Source organism: Gymnoscopelus microlampas, assembly GCF_963454915.1.
Source record: "Gymnoscopelus microlampas genome assembly, chromosome: 20".
NCBI classification, from domain to species: Eukaryota; Metazoa; Chordata; class Actinopteri; order Myctophiformes; family Myctophidae; genus Gymnoscopelus; species Gymnoscopelus microlampas.
The window spans coordinates 8,245,020-8,265,214 of NC_139957.1; the positions used below are offsets into that span (position 1 = coordinate 8,245,020).

At 43.2% G+C, this 20,195-nt stretch overlaps 1 protein-coding gene across 1 annotated transcript in view; it reads left to right on the top strand.

Moving 5' to 3' along the window:
* alk (ALK receptor tyrosine kinase) overlaps nucleotides 1-20,195 on the top strand; it is a 197,895-nt gene that overhangs the window by 133,941 nt on the left and 43,759 nt on the right. The window contains exons 9-13 of the mRNA XM_084045875.1: nucleotides 2,475-2,622; nucleotides 10,586-10,696; nucleotides 13,529-13,667; nucleotides 16,817-16,984; nucleotides 18,415-18,513. Of these exons, the coding sequence (XP_083902001.1) occupies nucleotides 2,475-2,622; nucleotides 10,586-10,696; nucleotides 13,529-13,667; nucleotides 16,817-16,984; nucleotides 18,415-18,513 (665 nt within the window). The remainder of the gene's footprint in view (nucleotides 1-2,474; nucleotides 2,623-10,585; nucleotides 10,697-13,528; nucleotides 13,668-16,816; nucleotides 16,985-18,414; nucleotides 18,514-20,195) is intronic.

Genomic DNA, 20,195 nt, shown 5'->3' on the forward strand with positions numbered 1-20,195 from the left:
AATCAGGCCTTTAGGCCGAACGGTGTAATGGTAGTTAAATAATGTGACTCATGCTGCCCTCGCCGCAATATCCCCAAATCAAACCACCGCCACAATGTCCATGCCGGAGCGGCTGTTTGAGGTCACCAAATGGCCAAAGGGCGGGGCGGGCCGGGGTAATCAGGCGGGGGTGTGCAAGTACAGCCCGAAGATCAATGCTTTAAAATCCAATTTCTGTGTGAGGTCAAGGCGAGGAGTTCATGAAAGATGTTGTCGTAAAAATATATATATTTGTATCGTCGGTGTCTGGCAGAAACCTCGCATCTCTGCATTTCGACTTTTCGTACGTTAATGCTCTACTTTGTCATACTACAGTGGCACATAAAAGTAGCAAACATAGCAGATGTACAACCGCTCAATGTGTCGTGATGCAGCGAGTTTTTGGACAGCGACGTTATGTATCTGTGAACACTGCTGCTCGCCTCTCCCCCACCCTAAGACACAGACACAAACACAAACAAACACACTCGGCCGGAGAGACGGATACGTGCGTTGCAAGTCCAAAAAGTCATTAGGCAAACAGCTGAGGTAGCTAACCGGAATGGGCTTGTGTTGGTGTTGTGTCTCTTGCCACCACAGAGCTCACCACCAACAGAAGAGATATCGATGCTCTCCCCGAAAAACAATCAAGCCACAAAAAGTGTGTGTGTGTGTGTGTGTGTTTGTGTGCCTGCGTGCTCGTGTGTGGATGCATGCGTGTCCTTGTGCAGCTAGTTGTGTAATCAACTTGGGCCGAATCCATTTTAAAGCGTGTTCAAATGAATTTGGATTGCTCAAGGCCATTATAATGTGAGTTGCAGTATGCACAGTTGCTGTCTGAAATAGCAGGATAGGAATACTGATGCACGGGCGTTCACGTGACTTAGTGCGATTTGCATACAGTCCCTCTTCATCTGCCAGAAGTCCAGTAACCCTCCAGTACACAGTGAGCATATTGGCCTGTTTAAACAACACGCCCAAATAAGCAACTACACTTTAGAAACATCCCCCCTACCCGCAACTGCCAATATTTACAAATGACTTTACAGAAAAAGTCGCTTATAATAAGCAGACATGGCGACACTGGTAAACAGGTGATTTGGGGCCCCCTACGTAACCGGTGGCCGTGGCCAGGAATAAGGTGAATACTGTTCAGTGCAGAGGGAGATGCTGTGTTCACACTGGCAGCCACAAAAAAATATCAAAGCTACATAGCGTATCTGTCACAGCAGTGACAACACACAAATGTGTGTGTGGGGGGGAATTAATTTCCATAAGGACTCTCGTTGACGCCAAGCATGCGTCCGACAAGCGGGAAAAATGTAAAGCCTGTGGTTAGAAAGAACAGGGAACTGGCCGACGGAAATAATGAGTTTCCCCCATTACAGGCAGGAAGTGTGTGAAGAGTGAAAGCTTAGATTGTAGCTTTGTAGATTTTGTAGCAGCTAACAAACGCCGGGTGTCGCTTTGTATCTTCATGTCGCTGGAGTCCATTGAAAATAAATGGTAGCCTGTAGCTTGGTATCTTCATGTTGTTGGCTTCCATTCCAAATGAAATGGTTGCCTGTAGCTTTGCAGCTGTCAGTCTGAACGCAGCGTAAGTAGTGAGCCTAATATACAAACCGATAATTATCCACAAAGTCATTGGTGCAGGTGGCTCAAAGTTTGGCCTGCGTTTAGTTATCTCCCTACAGAGAGCACTTGGGCCAAACAATACCGTAGCATTATGCCGTTACGGAAAGCACTGTCGTAAATTTTGTGACAGGATTTAATGAGAGTGGATACTTGATGAGTACATTTACTGTATCATTAGGATAATTATCCCTGCTAATGAGGTTTTTATTTGTGTGTGTGTGTGTGTGTGTGTGTGTGTGTGTGTGTGTGTGTGTGTGTGTGTGTGTGTGTGTGTGTGTGTGTGTGTGTGTGTGTGTGTGTGTGTGTGTGTGTGTGTGTGTGTGTGTGTGTGTGTGTGTGCGTGCGTGCGTGCGTGCGTGCGTGCGTGCGTGCGTGCGTGCGTGCGTGCGTGCGTGTGTGCTTTCGAGCACCAAATGTCCCCCACAAGTATAGTAAATTTAGAGAAATAGACATTGTGAGGCCAATTGTCCTGGTCCTCACTAGATAAATTGTTGTTTTATAGTTAAACAAAATGTGTGGAATTAGGCTTGCACTTAGGAAAAGAGGGTGGGTTTAGGGTTAGATTTAGACATTTATAGGTTAGATTTAGGGTTGGAGTTATGTCTGGTTTATACTTAATTGTGCACCGATGTGGCTTTAGGGGTAAAAAAAATATATATTAAATATATGAATCCTTAAATGTTGAAGTCCTCCTAATATACAGGGGTGTAAAGTAACTTCGTACATTTACTCAAGTACTGTATTTAAGTAGAATGTTGAGGTACTTTTACTTTACCGGAGTATTTCCAATGGTCTATACTTTTTTTTTTTTGTCATAACAGGATCATGGCGTACGGGGCTGCCGGCGGTCGCAGCGTATTGGCCGTGAGCAGGTCACATGGCATCTGCATCACCGGGGACTTCCTGCTCCAGAAGGGACAGCTGCTGCACATCCTGGTTGGACAGCAAGGCGAGGACGCATGTCCCAACGTGAGTTAAATAAAACAATAATCCAACCCTATAGCCGCCCCCCTATTCTGGGCTTTGGTTGTCCTACTAACCAACATTCGTTGTCAGTAGGATACCAACAGCAGTGACAACACACAATGTGTGTGGGGGGGGGGGTTAATTGGCATAAGGACCAGTGGTGCAAAGTAACTAAGTACATTTACTTAAGTACAATTTTGAGGTATTTGTACTTTACTTGAGTATTTCCAATTTCCAATACTTTTACTTCTACTCCACTACATCTCAGAGGCAAATATTGTACTTTTACTCCACTACAATTATTTGAAAACTTTAGTTACTTTGTAGATATACATTATTATATTATGAAACATACATTAACCACTTTAGCCCTATTTTATACCTAGGCTATTTGAAAATAGCCGATCTACAAGCTCACAACGCGTCGCATCGCGACGCGTTGTGAGCTAGAAGTGACGCATTGATCGAAATGCTTATTTTATTGTCCAAACTGAGTCCAAGATTCCCAAGATGAAGTTGTCGAGGTTTTGACCTACGTACTGTACATGGTCTTCGGACGGTACATGGATCTAGTACATCTAGATCTCGATCTTAGGGTTAATCCACCGTGAATGAAATCAAGACACAATAACTCACCGCTAGTATTTTTGACCCCCCTCCCCCAAAAAAAAGGAAAAGAAAAGAAGAAGTAAAAAGTACAGCCACCACACTTCCTTTAATACATTCTACTTGCTGTTTCACCGGGGACTACTTTTGTCAGGAGCTGTTATCCTCCATTTTACTCTGGGGTCTGCTTGCTGACAGCATGGGTCCACTATTCCCATCTCCACTCAGCCGGCAGTTGAAACCATCTCTAGAAAGCCTCTTCCATTCATAATTGAAATCTTCACAAACTTCAAACTGTCACCGGTGCTGAAAGGCTTGCAGGAATGAATCCAGATTTTAGGAGCTCTTGGTTGCAGAGTGGATGAAATCTTAGCTCGACCTTCAGGTCATCAATACGTCATGTCTGGATAAGAACAGATTAACCAACCCATACACATACCAGCAGCAGTACACTTTGTTTGTTTGTTCCTTCTGAGTAAAACATTGATAAATAACTTATTTAAGCATCTGTATAACCCCTTTAACCATTATTTTATACTTTGGCTATTCAAAAATAGCAGACATACAAGCTCATATGAGCTTTTAGATCTGCTATTTTTGAAAAATATTTGCAAATCTTTGAATATATATGGTTTTAAAGCAAACATTTAATACTCAAATCTTTGCTTCTGGGGGGTCCCTGGAACAACATATTTCGAGATGGGGGCCAAATAGCTACAGTACATATCATTTTGGGGGCCCTTGACATGAAACAGTTTGAGAACCATTGATTATAGCAACTTAAGTTTTTTTTTGTTAAACTTTTAGGATTTAGAAGCAAAGATTTGAGGTATAAATGTTCGCTTTGAAAAATATATTCAAAGATTTGCTCAAATGTACATGATTTTTCAAAAGATTGCAGATCTACAAGCTCAAGTGCCGCGCTATGAGCTTGTATAGCTGCTATTTTTGAATAGCCATAGCATAAGATAATGGTTAAAATCAAAAATGACAGACGCTTTCCCGGTCTTAATGGGTTAAGCATTGTTTTGTTGCTGTTTTGTTACCTCTCCTAGTGTACTGGGTACATGCAGATAAAAGTGTTGTTGTTTTCATATTTGTTTTGTCAGGGCGAGCGTAGGTTTCACAGTCAGAGGTGTGCGATGCCGGGGTCACCAGGTTATTCATTTCTTTTTTTTAAATACACGGCGTCTGATGTGGTTCCGCCGCAGCATCAGGCCGGGGCAGAAAGGAAACCGCCTTGTTTCCGAGAGGCGACCGGAGTCATTTAAGGTTTCTTCTCTTTTTATTTCCACCTCGGCTCTGACAGCACGGGGAGCACACCGCTCTCCTAAGGGGGGCCGCTCGGGAAGTGATTTGTGCCGCCGCGCCGAGCTGTGTTTATCACACCTAGCCTGCCCCCCCCTGGCAACGGAAATGATACCTCCCCGATCGCTACAAATACACTCACTTATTCTGTCTGAAGCACCACGAGTCTGTCTCTCACTGTCTCTCTCTCTCTCTCTCTCTCTGTGTCCTGCTCGCTCTCACTTACACACACACACACACACACATAGACACACGCACACACACACACACACGCACACACACGCATATTTGAATTACTATACTTCTGAGGGCATCAGCATTTTAAGACAGCAATTTTATGAATGACATTTTTTTTTATCTAACCCAAAAGCCGATAAATAGCAGATCTCAAACGTTGTAGATCTGCTATATTCGGTGTACGAAACGAACGTGTAACTCTCAAGTATAGATCAGGCATAACTCCAGTCCTAAACCTAACCTGAATCTTCTCCAAATAAACTAACTATTTGTCTTGTTAGGACCAGGACAATAATTGTCCTTACAACGTCTATATCTCAAATTCTTCTATACTATGATATTTGGCCCTCACAAGTATTGTAATAAAACCACACACACACACACACGCGCGTGCACGCACACGCACGCACGCACGTTTGACTGTAAATGAGAAGTGGCACAGTGACAGGCCAGCCCGTGGAGTGGATAGGGGGGAAAGAGACTATCCAGAGGGATGTCTGTCAGCTCTAGAATGCAGAAGTACGACCTCCCACCCAGCACTGCCTGTCAATCACACTCAATGCCCCGCCACACACACACACACACACACACACACACACACACACACACACACACACACACACACACACACACACACACACACACACACACACACACACACCGATTACAGCAGTGTAGGGCAGATAGAGAGAGGGGGATGGAGAGCGATGATAGACAATGTGATGTGAGTGAGTGAGTGAGAGAATCCAAAGACAGGCAAGTGTTGCACTGCATGAGCTCTTATATTTGTTTGCATTTGTGAGAACAAGTTGAGAACAAGTAAAAATGTGGACAACAGGAAAGTCAAACCGGACATTAGGGAGAATAGGGAAGAGAGAATTGGAAAGTATTGTTACTGACGAACAGTACTTTCAGTACTTCATATTTGCCTCTCCATTTACTTCCTCAATGAAATAAAACTTTTAAGAAGTTTTTTTCCCCCTTTTGTTTTTTTTTGGGGGGGGGGGCAAAAAGTCTGAAACATTTCAAAAAGTTATAGTATAGCCTCCATAGTATAAGCATACTGTACAGTAGAAGCCCACGCTTCCCCAAGAAGATGAATGGTAGCATTTTGAAGTTTGAATGACGTTTCTAGGTGGAAGTATGAAGGAGGAGAAGGGGTCCAAAGTTTTGGGAGGGATAAATAATAAGAGGATACGATATGAGTGGGCTCTCTCCCAGCAAGCCCTCTAACTGGAAAAATCCCTAAAGCGTGAAAATAGTTAACAGGAGCTTCTTGCTATAGGAAGGAGATCAATATCAACAAACATTTTGATTGATTGATAATACTTTTTAAACGCGTTAAAAACAGCGCGGTGAGATCCTCAAGAGGGAGTGTACTGGCCAGTGGTGTAAAGTAACTAAGTACATTTACTCAAGTACTGTACTTAAATACAATTTCGAGGTACTTTTACTTTACTGGAGTGTTTCCAATTGTCTATACTTTTACTTCAACTCTCAGAGGCTAATATTGAACTTTTACTCCACTACAATTATTTGAAATCTTTAGTTACTAGTTACTTTGCAGTTATACATGATTACATTATAAAACATACACTAACCACTTTAGCCCTATTTTATACGTATTTGAAAATAGCAGATCTACAAGCCCACAACGCGTCGCATCGCGTCGTGAGCTTGTAGATCTGCTATTTTCAAACATTTTAGTACTTTAACTTTTGGTACTTTAAGTCCATTTTGACACCAATACTTTTGTACTTTTACTCAAGTACATTTTGAATTCCGGACTTTTACTGTGTGCTTCTACATTGCAGTATTGATACTTTTACTAAAACATTTGAGTACTTTTTCCACCACTGGTACTGGCCTACATAAAACCAATAGAAGAAAAGAAACAACACGCCTCGACCGCTGAAAACCTCATTATAGTCGTTTGCTCAAGTGTTACAAATAGACTACAAAGAGTAACTTAGATAAGCCATTTGAGCTGAGCTCAAACAGTGCTATTTGGAAGCCCAAAGTGGGCAGGTGGAAACAGTGGCAGCTAGCTAACTGTGGGAGTTGGAGACCAAACAGGATAGCAGTTGAAAAAGCAGGGATTTTCTTTTATATATTTCTATTGAACTTGCATTCAATGAAGCCTGACCAGTGGGCCATTCGAAACGGCAGCCAAGCCTCCCTCTGTGCCCACCTCTTAACCCATTAAAACCGGTAAAGCATAGTGTGTCATTTTAGATTTTAGAGGAGCTACTCTTAGGATTTTGAACAGCGGTTTTCAAAAATAGTAGATGTACAAGCTCACAGCTTGGCACGACACACTGCAAGCCTGTACATTTGCTATTTTTGATAATTCTGTTTAAAAAACATTTTCAGATGGGGGTCCTTAGAAGGCATTTGTAGAATCGGCCTCAGGTCTTAATGGGTTAAGGGACAGCCACTTTCAAAAAGTGGAGGGAACAAAAGGGATTTCTTTGAAAGTGGATAAATTAGTAATCTCATCTTCTACACCTGAAACCTGGTACAGAGCCATTATCGGCCATCACTCTTCAGTAGCAAAAAAAATATGGCAACAAGGAATACTGCCAGTTTTCCTGGGACCCTGGGGACTTGACCTGTCAGTGTTTATCCACAAGTTTCGTAGGGCGTTGTGGGCATCACTTCCTGCCGATTTGATCAGGTATCAGGGATCAAATCGACCGGAAGTGATGCCCACAACGCCCTAGGAAACTTGTGTATAGAAGTGGTGAAGTCACGGTGCAGGGATATATCTCAAGCCCTTCCAGCACACACGGAACTCCAGCCTCATGTCGGTGGCACAGACCCCTCAGTTCAGCTCTTAGAACAACAACAACAACACCCCCACCATGGAACGGATGAGAAAAGAGCAAGAAAGCGTTACAGACGACACCGTCGTAAACAATTAATCAAAGGCGGAGAAAGCCAACGGCAAAGACCTTGCCTCACTCTTGACAGAACAAGTGGAGAGAGCCACAGCGAGAGCAAGAGAGCCAGCGGCGAGAGCTTGTTCCAATGTCGGTACAGGTGAAAGAGCTGAGCCACTGGAGCGAGAGTCACGGAAGAGACCTCACTGCTCTGAAAGAACTTGTGTGAACTATATACCGCTGGAGAGGAACTCAAGGAGAGAGGGACACTGCAAAACTGGATGGTTTGCAGTGGTGTAAAGTAACTAAGTACATACAAGTTTCAAAATATTTTTATACATGACAAACTTGTGAAATGGGATAAACTACATAATGAGTACTTTTACTTTTGGTACATTTTGATGCCAATGCTTTTTTACTCTAACGGAAGGACATTTTGAACACAGAGACAGAGTATTTTGTGGTGTTGATACTTTTACGCAAGTAAAAAATGACAGTACGGCATGGGCCGCAGTGTGGCGGTCCAGGCACCCTATAGGCTGCAATGCCAGCCTGACAGCGTGTCGCGGGTTCGACTCCCGTCCCCGACGACCTTTGCTGCGTGTCACCCCCCCCCCATCTCTCTCCCTATTTCCTGTCAGCCTACTTTCCTTATTCCCTATAAAAATGTCAGTACTTCCACCACTGGATGGTTTGACAGTATAGGCGACCTCCGCCTCACTGAGTCTGAGCCACGGACCACTGACTATGCTCAACACCCAGCAGGATGATCCCCCCCCGCCCCCCTTGCTCCACCAGAGCACCCGGACCAGATGGTCCCGCTACAAAAGCAGACGTTGTGTTACTTATCGACTCAAATGGAAAACTCATTGATGAAGCAAAGATTTTCCCCATGCAGGCACTAAGGTGGCGAAAATGTTGGTGTCCAAACACACAAGGCGGCGTGTGTGGTTTTAACCCATTGAAACCAGGAAAAAGCATCTGTGTCATTTTAGATTTTAGCGTTGTTTTTTTTTCTTCTTTTTGTTACTTTCTTTTTATTTCAGTTTTGGCAACTGAAATACATAGTTTTTACAACAGTTTTTTTTCTTTCTTTTTTTTTTTGGACAAAGCAGAAATAAATAAAATAAAAAAGCATAAATCAAGCGTTGGCTTTTAAAAAATAGCAGATATACAAGCTCACAGCCTGTCACTTTGTGCCGCACTGTGAACTTGTACATCTGCTATTTTTTGAACGTTTTTGAAAAATCTTGAAAGTGTTTGAAAATTATAGTTGCAAAAGAACCCTTCCATCAGATCACTCTCAGATCACTTTGTATCTGAAAAGAGCAGACACAGGAAAATATATTCTCTGCCCTGTAAGCTCTGCAACATAAAGAAGAGGCACAAAACAGCCTGGAGCAGTACATAGTAAGCAATGACCATTAACGGAATAATACAGCCTCTTCTACTCCTTTCTGGTCCAGATCTACCCTCAAGATAAAGAAGGTGTAGAGCTGTGCATATTTGATCATTTGGCCTCATTATCACTCTCTAAGTGCGAAGCAAAACGAGCAAAGAAACTGACCAGGGAAAGGTGGTTTGATTCAGACTGCAAAACCATTAGGAAGACATGTTGAGAAATAGCCTCAAACCATATAGTTTAGCAATAGAGAAGTGCTGACACAGCTGTCAAAATATTAGGCAGGAATTCTTTCCGAAATTTGAAGAAGAAAAGAAAGAAACGAAAAAAATGCCCTGAAGTCTGACAAAAAGGCAGAAAATTACTCCTCGTTCTGGGGAGGAAGAATTTGCAGTGTTGGCTGTTAAACATGAATGAATGAGTGAATTAATGAATGAATGAGTGAGTGAGTGAGCGGATAACAGCGTATGCAGTGAGTGAGTGAGCGAGCGAGTGAATGAGAGGATACCGGCGTGTGCGGTAAGTGAGTGGAGTCTGCGATTAAATAGACGAGAGTGAGCGAGAATCGATGAGTGAGTGAGTGGGTGATTGATCGTGTGAGATGGCGAGCGAGTCGGAGTCAGCGAGAAGAACGGCAGAAGAAAGAGCCCGAGCAATTAAGCAACATCATTAGCGAGTGTGTGTGCGTGTGCGTGTGCGTGTGTGTGTGTGTGTGTGTGTGTGTGTGTGTGTGTGTGTGTGTGTGTGTGTGTGTGTGTGTGTGTGTGTGTGTGTGTGTGTGTGTGTGTGTGTGTGTGTGTGTGTGTGTGTGTGTGTGCGTGTGTTTCATTTTATTGCGTTAGAGATCATAGATGACTCTCAAAGCAGTGTTGGCACGCTGCCTGGGCACAGAGCTCTCTCTCTCTCTCTCTCTCTCTCTCTCTCTCTCTCTCTCTCTCTCTCTCTCTCTCTCTCTCTCTCTCTCTCTCTCTCTCTCTCTCTCTCTCTCATGGATTAAAGTTCTCAGTGGCCTGAATTCAGTCATTAGCATGTCATTAGTTATTTTAGGATTAAAGAGTATTTGAAGTGGTCAAACTAGCAATAGAATGCATGTTCAGAAGCTTCTTCCATAAACCCTAATGGTCTCGTATATTTCATAAAAGGAAAGGTTAAACTTATTTCCACCTGCTTTGCTGTATGTGGAACGGCAGGAACATAGGTTAACAATGATAATATCTAAACATCATAATGCTGCTGTACTCATTGCGTTAATTGTTTAGGAAACGGAACAAATAGTGTGGGGGGTGTTTTTTCATGCCGTTTCACAAATTACAGATTAGGGCTTGACATGAGATTTTATTTTTGCCTTATTCCATGCTCTCTCTCTCTCTCTCTCTCTCTCTCTCTCTCTCTCTCTCTCTCTCTCTCTCTCTCTCTCTCTCTCTCTCTCTCTCTCGCACTTCATTTAAAAAGTAGCTGATTGTAAATAGTTTTTAAATAAAGATTTTATTAAAATCTAAAATCTCTCTCCCTCTCTCCCCTGCCTCTGCAGTCCAACATCCAGCTGAATAAGATCTGCATCGAACAGAGCGGCCCGATGGTCAACAGGACCCAGGTCAAAGGGGGCGGGGGAGGAGGGGGCGGAGCTACCTATGTGTTCAAGGTGAGTTCAGTTTCCTGCTTAATTAGATTCACTCATATGTGTCTGTCAGTCTAGCACTGCCTGAGCCATCGGGTCATGTACAGGTGACGTGTTTCAGTGGCTCTCAAAGCAGGGGTCCCAAGCAAAATGTGTTGATATAGCATCACAATCAGTCACTTTACTTATTTTATACTTGGGCTGTTCAGAAATATCGTGTTGTGATTTTTGAAAAATCTTGAAAACATTTGGAATACTTTTGAACATTTTTAACACAACATTTCACTTCTGGGGGTCCCTGGCACAAAATCTTTTCAGATGGGGGGGTCCGCTGGCAAATGCATATTGATTCTGGGGTCTTTCACATGAAAAGGTTTGATAACCATTGGACATGTTCTTCTTGACTGGGAGCTATAGTTAATTTAACTCCAAAGAGTGTACAAATTGACCCGCATGGGCAGTGTATCGTTGTTGTTGTTGTTGTTGTTGGGCAGAAACCTTGTAAACATTTTAAATATTGTTGTAAATGAATGCCCTACTTCATCATACAGGTGTCGCAGGTTATGTTTCTGCACTGATCCTTTTCCACTTGCTCTGCACCAGTGAAATGTTCTCTGTTCGCTGCACACTGTAAAAGGAGTTGGCAATAAAGAGGGGAAATATAATTTACAGGCCTGTACACAGTAAAATCCAGAGCTTTCATTTAACTCTGAATCAATTTTAAACGCTCAGGGTTTCCGCTGCGTATTAAGGCACTTGCAAGAAGTGGCATTTAGTGTGTTGTTTCGGCCCGACAAATGCACAGTGCAGTCAGGCAATTAAAAACCAAAGTTCTGACCATTCGTCTGCGAGTCACGAATAAGTGATCGCATTTTCAAGAAGTCAAAATGTATGCTACGGATCAACACATAAACAAACACATCAACAAGCCTTGTGCAATGAATAATGCATCACGTATAATGAATGCAACCCTGAGTGCTTGAAAAAAGTTTTTTTTTTTTTTTTTTGGCTTCAGTTTTTGGTGAGAGGCACTCTGCACTTAAGTCGGACACCACTGCAGAAATAGCTGCTTTATCACTTCATCTTTAATGTTAATATGAGGCGAGCGTTATCATTTACGTCCCTCTGGGGGCTAGCTGCTATTTCAGCAAACAAGCCGCCGGTATCTGGGAGAGAGGATTGTAGTAGTAGAAGTCACACCATGATAAGTGGTTCTCCACCGAACTGGGGTGTCAGAACATGCTCTTGTCAAGCAGTGAGGAGAGAATACAGGCCCTGCTGTCCACTATAGTCTGTGGTGTTTTTTTCCGGGTGGCACTTTTCCCCAAATGTCAGCTCAAGGATTGTAGCCTGTGGCAGTGGCTCAGGAGGTAGGTTTGGGATCTTTTACGATTTTAACTATTACGCTTCCTTAACGATTCCCTCTTAACACATTCATTGCTAGGTATTAATTCATAAATTAGTTAATGAATTCATCCACCACTGTCAGCGGTTTTACCTTATTTTGAGTGTTTTTGACGATCCACAGAATCTTTTTTTTTTTTCAACCCGGATGTTAATAAACGATGTCTCTGTAGAAGGACGAATCTCTCTTCTTTCCATGGGAAAAAAAAACATTGACTCTCTCGAAGTCAAGGTATCATTCATAGGTTGGCGAAGAGCGCCCTCTAGCGCAATCACTAAAAACAAATCTCGATGGAGTAGGTCGGATGCCTTGGTTGCCCCCGCCATTGGAACACGTAATGCGTAACGTGGTCGGAAAGACTAGGAAAGTGCTATGGAAATGCAGTCCATTTACCATTTAACAACCTGCAATTTATTTTAATGAATAAAACATTATTTTAACCAATCTAGAGTAGAGCATGTTAATACACTAATATAACTAGTACATACAGTATGCAGTGGTTGGACAGGTAGGACACCTAGTGGTTGAGTACTACTACCTGAAGCTCATACACACAATACTGTATGTCCCTTTCCAAGCGGAAATTCTGTCTTGAAAGAGCGGAAGAAGTTTGGTTTCCCACAGGGAGACCTGGGTTCAAATCCCGAATAGAGCATGAAACTGTTAAATTTGGACTCCCTACGCCTCCATTGCAACACGGTTGCTTGCCGCTGTGGTAAAGCGCCTGCCCAACAACGCCGGGGGTTGTTGTGTTCGAATCCACCTTGGTGCATACAGGCTTTGTCGAGCAGGGAGTGTTGGACGGGAGGAGTAGGACGAAGGCTCTTTACAGGGGTAGGCAACCTTAGGCACGGGTGCCAACATTGGCACAGGGGAGAGTAATCACTGGCACACTGGCTTAAGTGTGAGAGAGAGGATTTTTTTGTATAAAATAACATATGGAAAAATGTAGTCCATTAAATTAAGTCCCCTCACATCTGTATGCAAATTCAATCACATCATCATTCAAACTCTGAACCTCGGACTGGGGAAGGAGTCTGGGAGATAGGTAGGGTTATTGTTATCATTGATCATTGATCATTACAATGTCCTGTTGTGAAAGAAAGTATTTCAAAAGAAGATTTTTAAAAATATATATTTATGGACAATCATAATCCGTTCATCATTTTTTTGATGTGGTGTCATAGTTACACTTAATGTTGATATGGCACGCTGACGGCTGACAATCAAGAAAATAAGAAAAAACATGGCACTTCATGTCAAAGAGCTTGCAGACATCCTCCCAGTGGGGGCTCCTCACTGGCGAGTCAGTAGGATACAACAGCAGTGACAATAACACACATGTGTGTGTCGGGAGGAATCAATTGGCATAACGACTACATTGGGGAGCAAAGGGGGTAAAAATCAACAACAAAAAAAATCAACATCATTGTTCCTTTCATGGCTTCTAGGTGGATAAGGACGTATACACCCCCCTCATCATCGCAGCGGGGGGCGGCGGCAGAGGCTACAGCAGCCAATCAGAGACCCAGGTGGAGCAGATAGACCACCCCGGCCTGCCCGGACGCAACGGAAAGTCCCACGCTGCAGGTACTACATGTGACAGTGACCAGTGTTCATTCTGACAACAAATTTTGATTCCAATGTCATTCTATTTAGTTTTAGTCATATTTTAGTACTTCGTAATTTGTACTTTTTCGTATTTTTTAAAAGTATTCCAGTACTTTAACCCAAAATTTGACAGAGCAACTTTCACTTGTAGCTGAGTAATATTTGACCAGCATCGTCGGCTTCCCCTTTGTCGTGGTTATAGTTTATTAAATGTTTTTGCAGAGGCCGCTCGCGGCCAAAAAACGGGCACTCGTCGTTCCTCTTTTCCCACATATACTGGTTTCCCACATGTACTGTAACATGCATTAATCCACTGACCCTCATTTGATCCTGTCTTTATCTCTGGGTGCCTAATCTACACTGTCAAATCCTGTTCATATAACTCTCAGAGTTTCCCGTAAGGTTCCACTTCCCATTGGAACAGTTAGTGGTCCATTTTGGACTCCTGGCGGTCCCTTCCCTATAGCACCCGACATTGAGAACCAGCGGCGCATGCCTCTGTGTGAGGCGCACCTTTGATGCATTGGGGAGAGCGAGAGAGAACGAGAGTTTGAAGGGCCAGAGGAAGTGAGATGATGGAAGTGAATGCTAACTGCTGAGAGGCAGAGAGAGCAAGGCAGACAATGAATAGCAGAATAGATGGATAATAAGCATTGCTGCATTGCAGTGCATAAGACCCATCTCTCCTCTCGGCTCGGCACAAGTGATAGACTGTGGTATCTCATCATGTTGACTCTTAGGTGCGCGCGCGGTAATGAGCACAGGAATACAGATGGCCCGCCGAGGAGCTGCCAATTTGTACGGCCAGTAACCGCTGTCCACACTCGTAAACACACCTATTATTCCTTGAGCCGCGCATTCCTGTATTGATGCATGAGTTTGCACTAGATTCCCCACTTCTCTTCCTGTACGGTTAATTTAAAGGTGATGACTGATCAAAATTGTACGTAGTTGAATATTGAAAAATAAACTAATACCCACACAGGGCTTTTAAAAAGGTGCAGAATAAAAATATCTCTTTTCCTCAAAAAAGTATATTACGATTGTGAAATAATCATTTTAATTGTTTTGCCGGGGTGACGGGGTCCAAATTATTGTTTGGTTTACGTCTGTAAGGTGACGGCCACCGTTATCAGTGTTGCTTCCGTTTTTGTTTTTTGTTTTTTTCTCCTTTAGAGACGCTTAGAGGCAGGTGGCGTGTTTGCAGTGGTTGCAAACTGCACGCCTCGTAGACGTGACTCAGGGAAATAAGGAACCTTATGCCACTGAGATGTTGGGAGTGATGTGGAGTGTAGTGCGACATCTAGTGGCTGAATGTTCTCTATAGCAACCTTTAGTCTCGCGTAGCCAGACAACTATTCCACAATCTCTGGATGCTGTAGAGCAGTGATTCCCAAACTTTGAAGCTCGAGAGACCCAATTCATGGAATATCTTAGATTGTTTTGTTATCCCACGATTTTGTAACCCATTTTTTCACCCAGTGCCAATTGTCTAAGTAATCCTGGACGCTACACTCCCTCTGCCAGCCTAGGGAGAGCCTAGAGCCGAGCTCATGCCTCCTTCAATGCATGAGGAGCTAGCAAGCCGCTTCTTATCACCTGACAGGGGGGAGGTTCCCTGGTTGTACGTAGCGCGTGGAAGGCACGCGTTATTCCAACCAGTTCCTTTCCCCTCCATCAAGCGCCCTGGTTGACCAGGGGGAGGCAGTATAGAGACCAGGATTACTGCATGTGTTTGCCAGGGTACCTACCCTAGGGGACACGGGGAGAACATGCAAACTCCACACAGAAAGGCCCTTTCGCAACCCCACCTAGGTATGGGCACTGATGACGCAGAGGAGAGAACACGCCCCCAGCACTCAAAGCGGTCCCGGTGGGAATCGAACCCAGGACCTTCTAGCTGTGAGGCGACAGCTCTACCGACTGCGCCACCGTACTCCCCTTTTTCTTTTTTTTTATGAAATTCTGCCATCAATTCGGCATTTCCTTTCACGAAAACATATTTTAAAATATCTTTAAAATATATCTCAATATATTGTCAACAGTCCGGCTCGAAAGATTGTTGACTCACATTATTGTCAGTGTGAGAGTGTACATTTGTGCACTCTCACAGTTACAAATGGATTAATGAACTGAGGATTTTAATGTTTAACCGTAAGTCTTTCAGTTAAAAGCGAAGCCTTCCCCACGCATGACTATTCATATCGACTTGCTTTGTCTCCCCAACGACACAGCGCTTTAACAACGACGCTCTGCACTAACTTTATTTTCATACACGCTGCCATTATCCATTATTCACGCACTATAGCTGGAGTTGACAAGCGCCCCGCATAACATAAGATATTGATCACGTATTTTCCGCGTTGGCCCCCAGGTTTACTTTGTAGGAAACTAGGTGAACGAAAAATGAAAAATTCAACATGTCTGGGATTTAGTTTTTTTTCCTTCTTTTAGTCTCCTTTCTTTTTCTCCTGCAGTTGCTTGTCTAGTGATTTATTTATTTTTCCATTTGTTTGTCTCTCTCAGCTTTGGAGGGAAGGAAAGAAGGCTGCTGGGGGGGGGGGGGGGGGGCGGAGAATATGCTGATGTTGGGGGAATAAGGGAGGGATTAGTTGTTGCTTTATTATGTATAGCGGGTAGGTAATCTCATATTACCAATTCTCTTTGAGGGGATTTTGCCTGTACCTGTTGCAGTTACCTACTGCTGACTGCAGATTGCTCTCTGTGTGTGTGTGTGTGTGTGTGTGTGTGTGTGTGTGTGTGTGTGTGTGTGTGTGTGTGTGTGTGTGTGTGTGTGTGTGTGTGTGTGTGTGTGTGTGTGTGTGTGTGTGTGTGTGTGTGTGTGTGTGTGTGTGTGTGTGTGCGTGCGTGCGTGCGTGCGTGCGTGCGTGTGCTCGCGCGCACGCGAGCGAGCGTGTGTGTGTGTGCGTGTGTGTGCGTGTGCATGCGTGCGTGCGTGGACACGTACTGCATTACTAAGAAATGTCTGCCGACTGTCTCTCTGTCTCTTGTGCGCTCTCTGTCTCTTTTTTTTGGGCCGTTGGTCTCACACACACACACACACACACACAACGCATCACACAACGCATCACTTCACAACACGTCAAAACGTGTGTCCGTGGTGACAGGTGGAGGCGGAGGCTGGGGTGACGTCGCCCCTGCCAGTCAGGGTGGGAGACCCCTGGCGCTGGGGGGCCAGGGAGGCCAGGCGTGTCAGAAGTTCTGGCAGACCCGCGGCGGCTTCGGGGGCGGCGGGGGAGGCTGTATGTCCGGAGGAGGCGGGGGAGGCTACAGAGGTTGGTACAACAGTCATGTCATCCTTGACCCATTAAAACCGGCATTGCATCTGTGTAACCACTTAAACCATTATTTTATACTTTGGATATTCAAAGATAGCAGATCTACAAGCTCATAGCATGTTTACTAAATGTTAAAATATGCACTTTAATAGACCGTTTGGTCCAAGCACTTTATGATAAACTGCGAACTTTATTATGTGCTATGTATATAGGTACATAGCACTTTATTTAATTTAGTCTTAAAACTGCACATTTCTTAGATTCTAGTTTGTATGTATATCTGTCTGATGTACTGCTGTGTTTTAGTTTGTTATGTCTAGCGTGTTTTGTGTGAAAAGGACCACAATAGAAACGATATTGTGTTTTTATCCTCGGTGATGCTATGACTGTATGTCGGGAAAGTGCGATTGTGCTCTTTTTTTTATGTGATATCACCAAATAAAATCAATCAAACAATCAATCAAGATGCCTCTCATCCTAATGGTTCCAATCCATTCTGGAACTTGTCCCAAAGCTTTGGAATGAGATGCTACAAATGGAATGTGAACACTGCAGAGATTCCCCACCTGTGGGCCGTGAGGATGTTGCAAGTGTGCTCACAAATAATTGGCAAAACTCTACGATTTTTGACAATATATTAATTTAAACAAATGTGAGAAGAAAGAAAAAGTCATGGATTTTTTTCTTTAAAACCTTGAATAATGTGTCTTCATTGTGATAATATGAATAGGAACTTAAAGTATACTACGTGTATAGCAGAATCGATCGATTGATTGATCATGAACATAAACAATGCTCTAAAAATGCACGCGGCCCATGCATCTGACCACTTAACACATCGAGTGCCAGAGGTTTTTTTAAAACAGGGTACATCCAGTGCCAGCGTTTCTTGCCGTTTACGCCGATCGTTTTAGAGCTGCAGAAGCCACCACGAGGACCCGGATGTGAACAAAGGGTGTCTGGGCGATGGCCGAGGGTCCCGTCTAACGACTGGAACAATAATATATATACTGCGATCCGTCATTGCAGAAAGATCGCCCGTCAAAAATGGCTTGTTTTCACCACTGTAAAAAAAATATGGAGATATAGACCTTTTTCTCCAAATCATATCATTGGAGCGGACGGAAGTGACGTTTTTTGAGCTGACATCACATCCGTCCATTCCATTTTAAAGGGACCTAGGATCATTCCTCAGTTGCGTTAGAGAGCCCCTTGTGGAAAAAAAAAAGATTCTCTTTTATGGCACTTGACGGTGTATTTGCAAACACGAAGATTTGCGCGTTTGGCACTCAATGTTTTAAGTGGTCAGATGGGTGGGCCGCGAATGCATAACATATTGTCAAGTGGGCTCCTGATCCATCCTGATGGATGCTCATTATTGTGTCAATAATGTCAATAAGCATTGTTATTACCCGCCTGGCCTCTAGGTGGCAACACCTCAGTGGACAACAACCCGAAACATGACGGAGACGACGGCTCATCCTTCTTCAGTCCAGACGGGGACCCATTCATAGACCCTCTAAAAGGTACTGTGAAGTGTCTGAAAGTGGGTTCTATGTACGAACAATGAAATAGAATAGTACACTACCAGTCAGTGGTGGAAAAAGTACTCAAATTCTTTCAAAGTAAAAGTATTACTACTGCAATATAGAAATACTTTGTTTTTTTACTTTTTTTAAAGTACCAAAAAAAGTACTAAAATGTTTGAAAATAGCTATTTTCAAATAGCCTACGTATAAAATAGGGCTAAAGTGGTTAATGTGTGTTTCATAATATCATAATTTATATCTGAACAGTAACTATTAACTAAAGTCTTCAAATAATTGTGGTGGAGTAAAAGTACAATATCTGCTTCTGAGATGTAGTGGAGTAAAAGTATTGGAAATTGGAAATACTCAAGTAAAGTACAAATACCTCAAAATTGTACTTAAGTACAGCACTTAAGTAAATGTACTTAGTTACTTTCCACCACTGCAGTACAGTATGGATTATCATTGGGGCATTCATTATTACGGGCAGGTTATCGAACCATGTATCAGCAGTGGGCAAAGGTTGATACAGACGGGCCTGAACTTGGTTATCAAGGGTTATTAACGATTAATGTCCAGGCGGTCATTAGTTCGTTAGCACATATCCATAGCATTATCACTCAATACAGACAATAAGGAAAATGGCATTTTATCAACACAAACCGAGGTCGCTTATGGTTCAGCACGCACACAGTGGCACTTCAGCTTCTGTTAATTGGTCATCTACTGCCGTATCAGCCATATATGGTTCATAACAGTTATCAGCCCTAGGGCAGATAAGAGAGGGAGAGAGAGAGAGAATGAGGGAGTACAAGCGTGGAGCTACAAGCAAATACGTCAGTAAGTTGTAGCAATAACAGTAATAATAAATATAAAATAAAACATGTGCCTCTCTTATTTGTTTTCGTTTATTATTGTAGTTAACGATAAACCAAAACAAATGATGCCACAGGATGATGACGCTGTAATTGCAGGTTAACCATTTACGCTGGGAAATCGGGAATCATTTCATTTAGAGTTGCCGTTTTTCACATATTTGAGCAACCACAGTATGGTTCTGTGTCTGCTGCTGGAGCTGGTTCAGTTCACAGGTATCGAGAGGACACCAACAGAATTTAGCAATAGAATAACTATGACAAAATATGACCGTTTGAAGCTGTGCTCCACTTCAGAAGCGGTTTGCAGGTAAAAAGGCTCTATGCAAAGCAGCCATATTGGAAATAAATTGGGCATCTTTCTTACTTCCTGCACAGGTCTTACCAATTATATCAATGAAGTCTCTATTGCATTTAGTGTAATACAGTGGCTCTCAAACGTTTTAATGTCAAGGACCCCCACAATCATGTTAGGTTCTCATTACGTTTTAAAATATAAACGGGATTAAACAATTAATCTGACATGGCAGCTGACACAGGGAGGTACAACAACGTTCAACATACATCTCAACCTCTCTGAAGAGCCCCCTCGTTTGTGGACACAATGCTCGGAGAAATTTGGGCAACCTCTTTGGCAAAGCTGAGTGCTTTTCAAAGTCAGCTGTAACTCCAGCCATGATCGGTTGATATGTTCACAGTCTAAAAGTTTAGACTCGCAGGCAGGCATTCACTTTGCAGTTCACATATCCGGTCTAGAGTGGATACAGAGACACTCTGTGTACATGCATGTATGTGTGCGTGGAA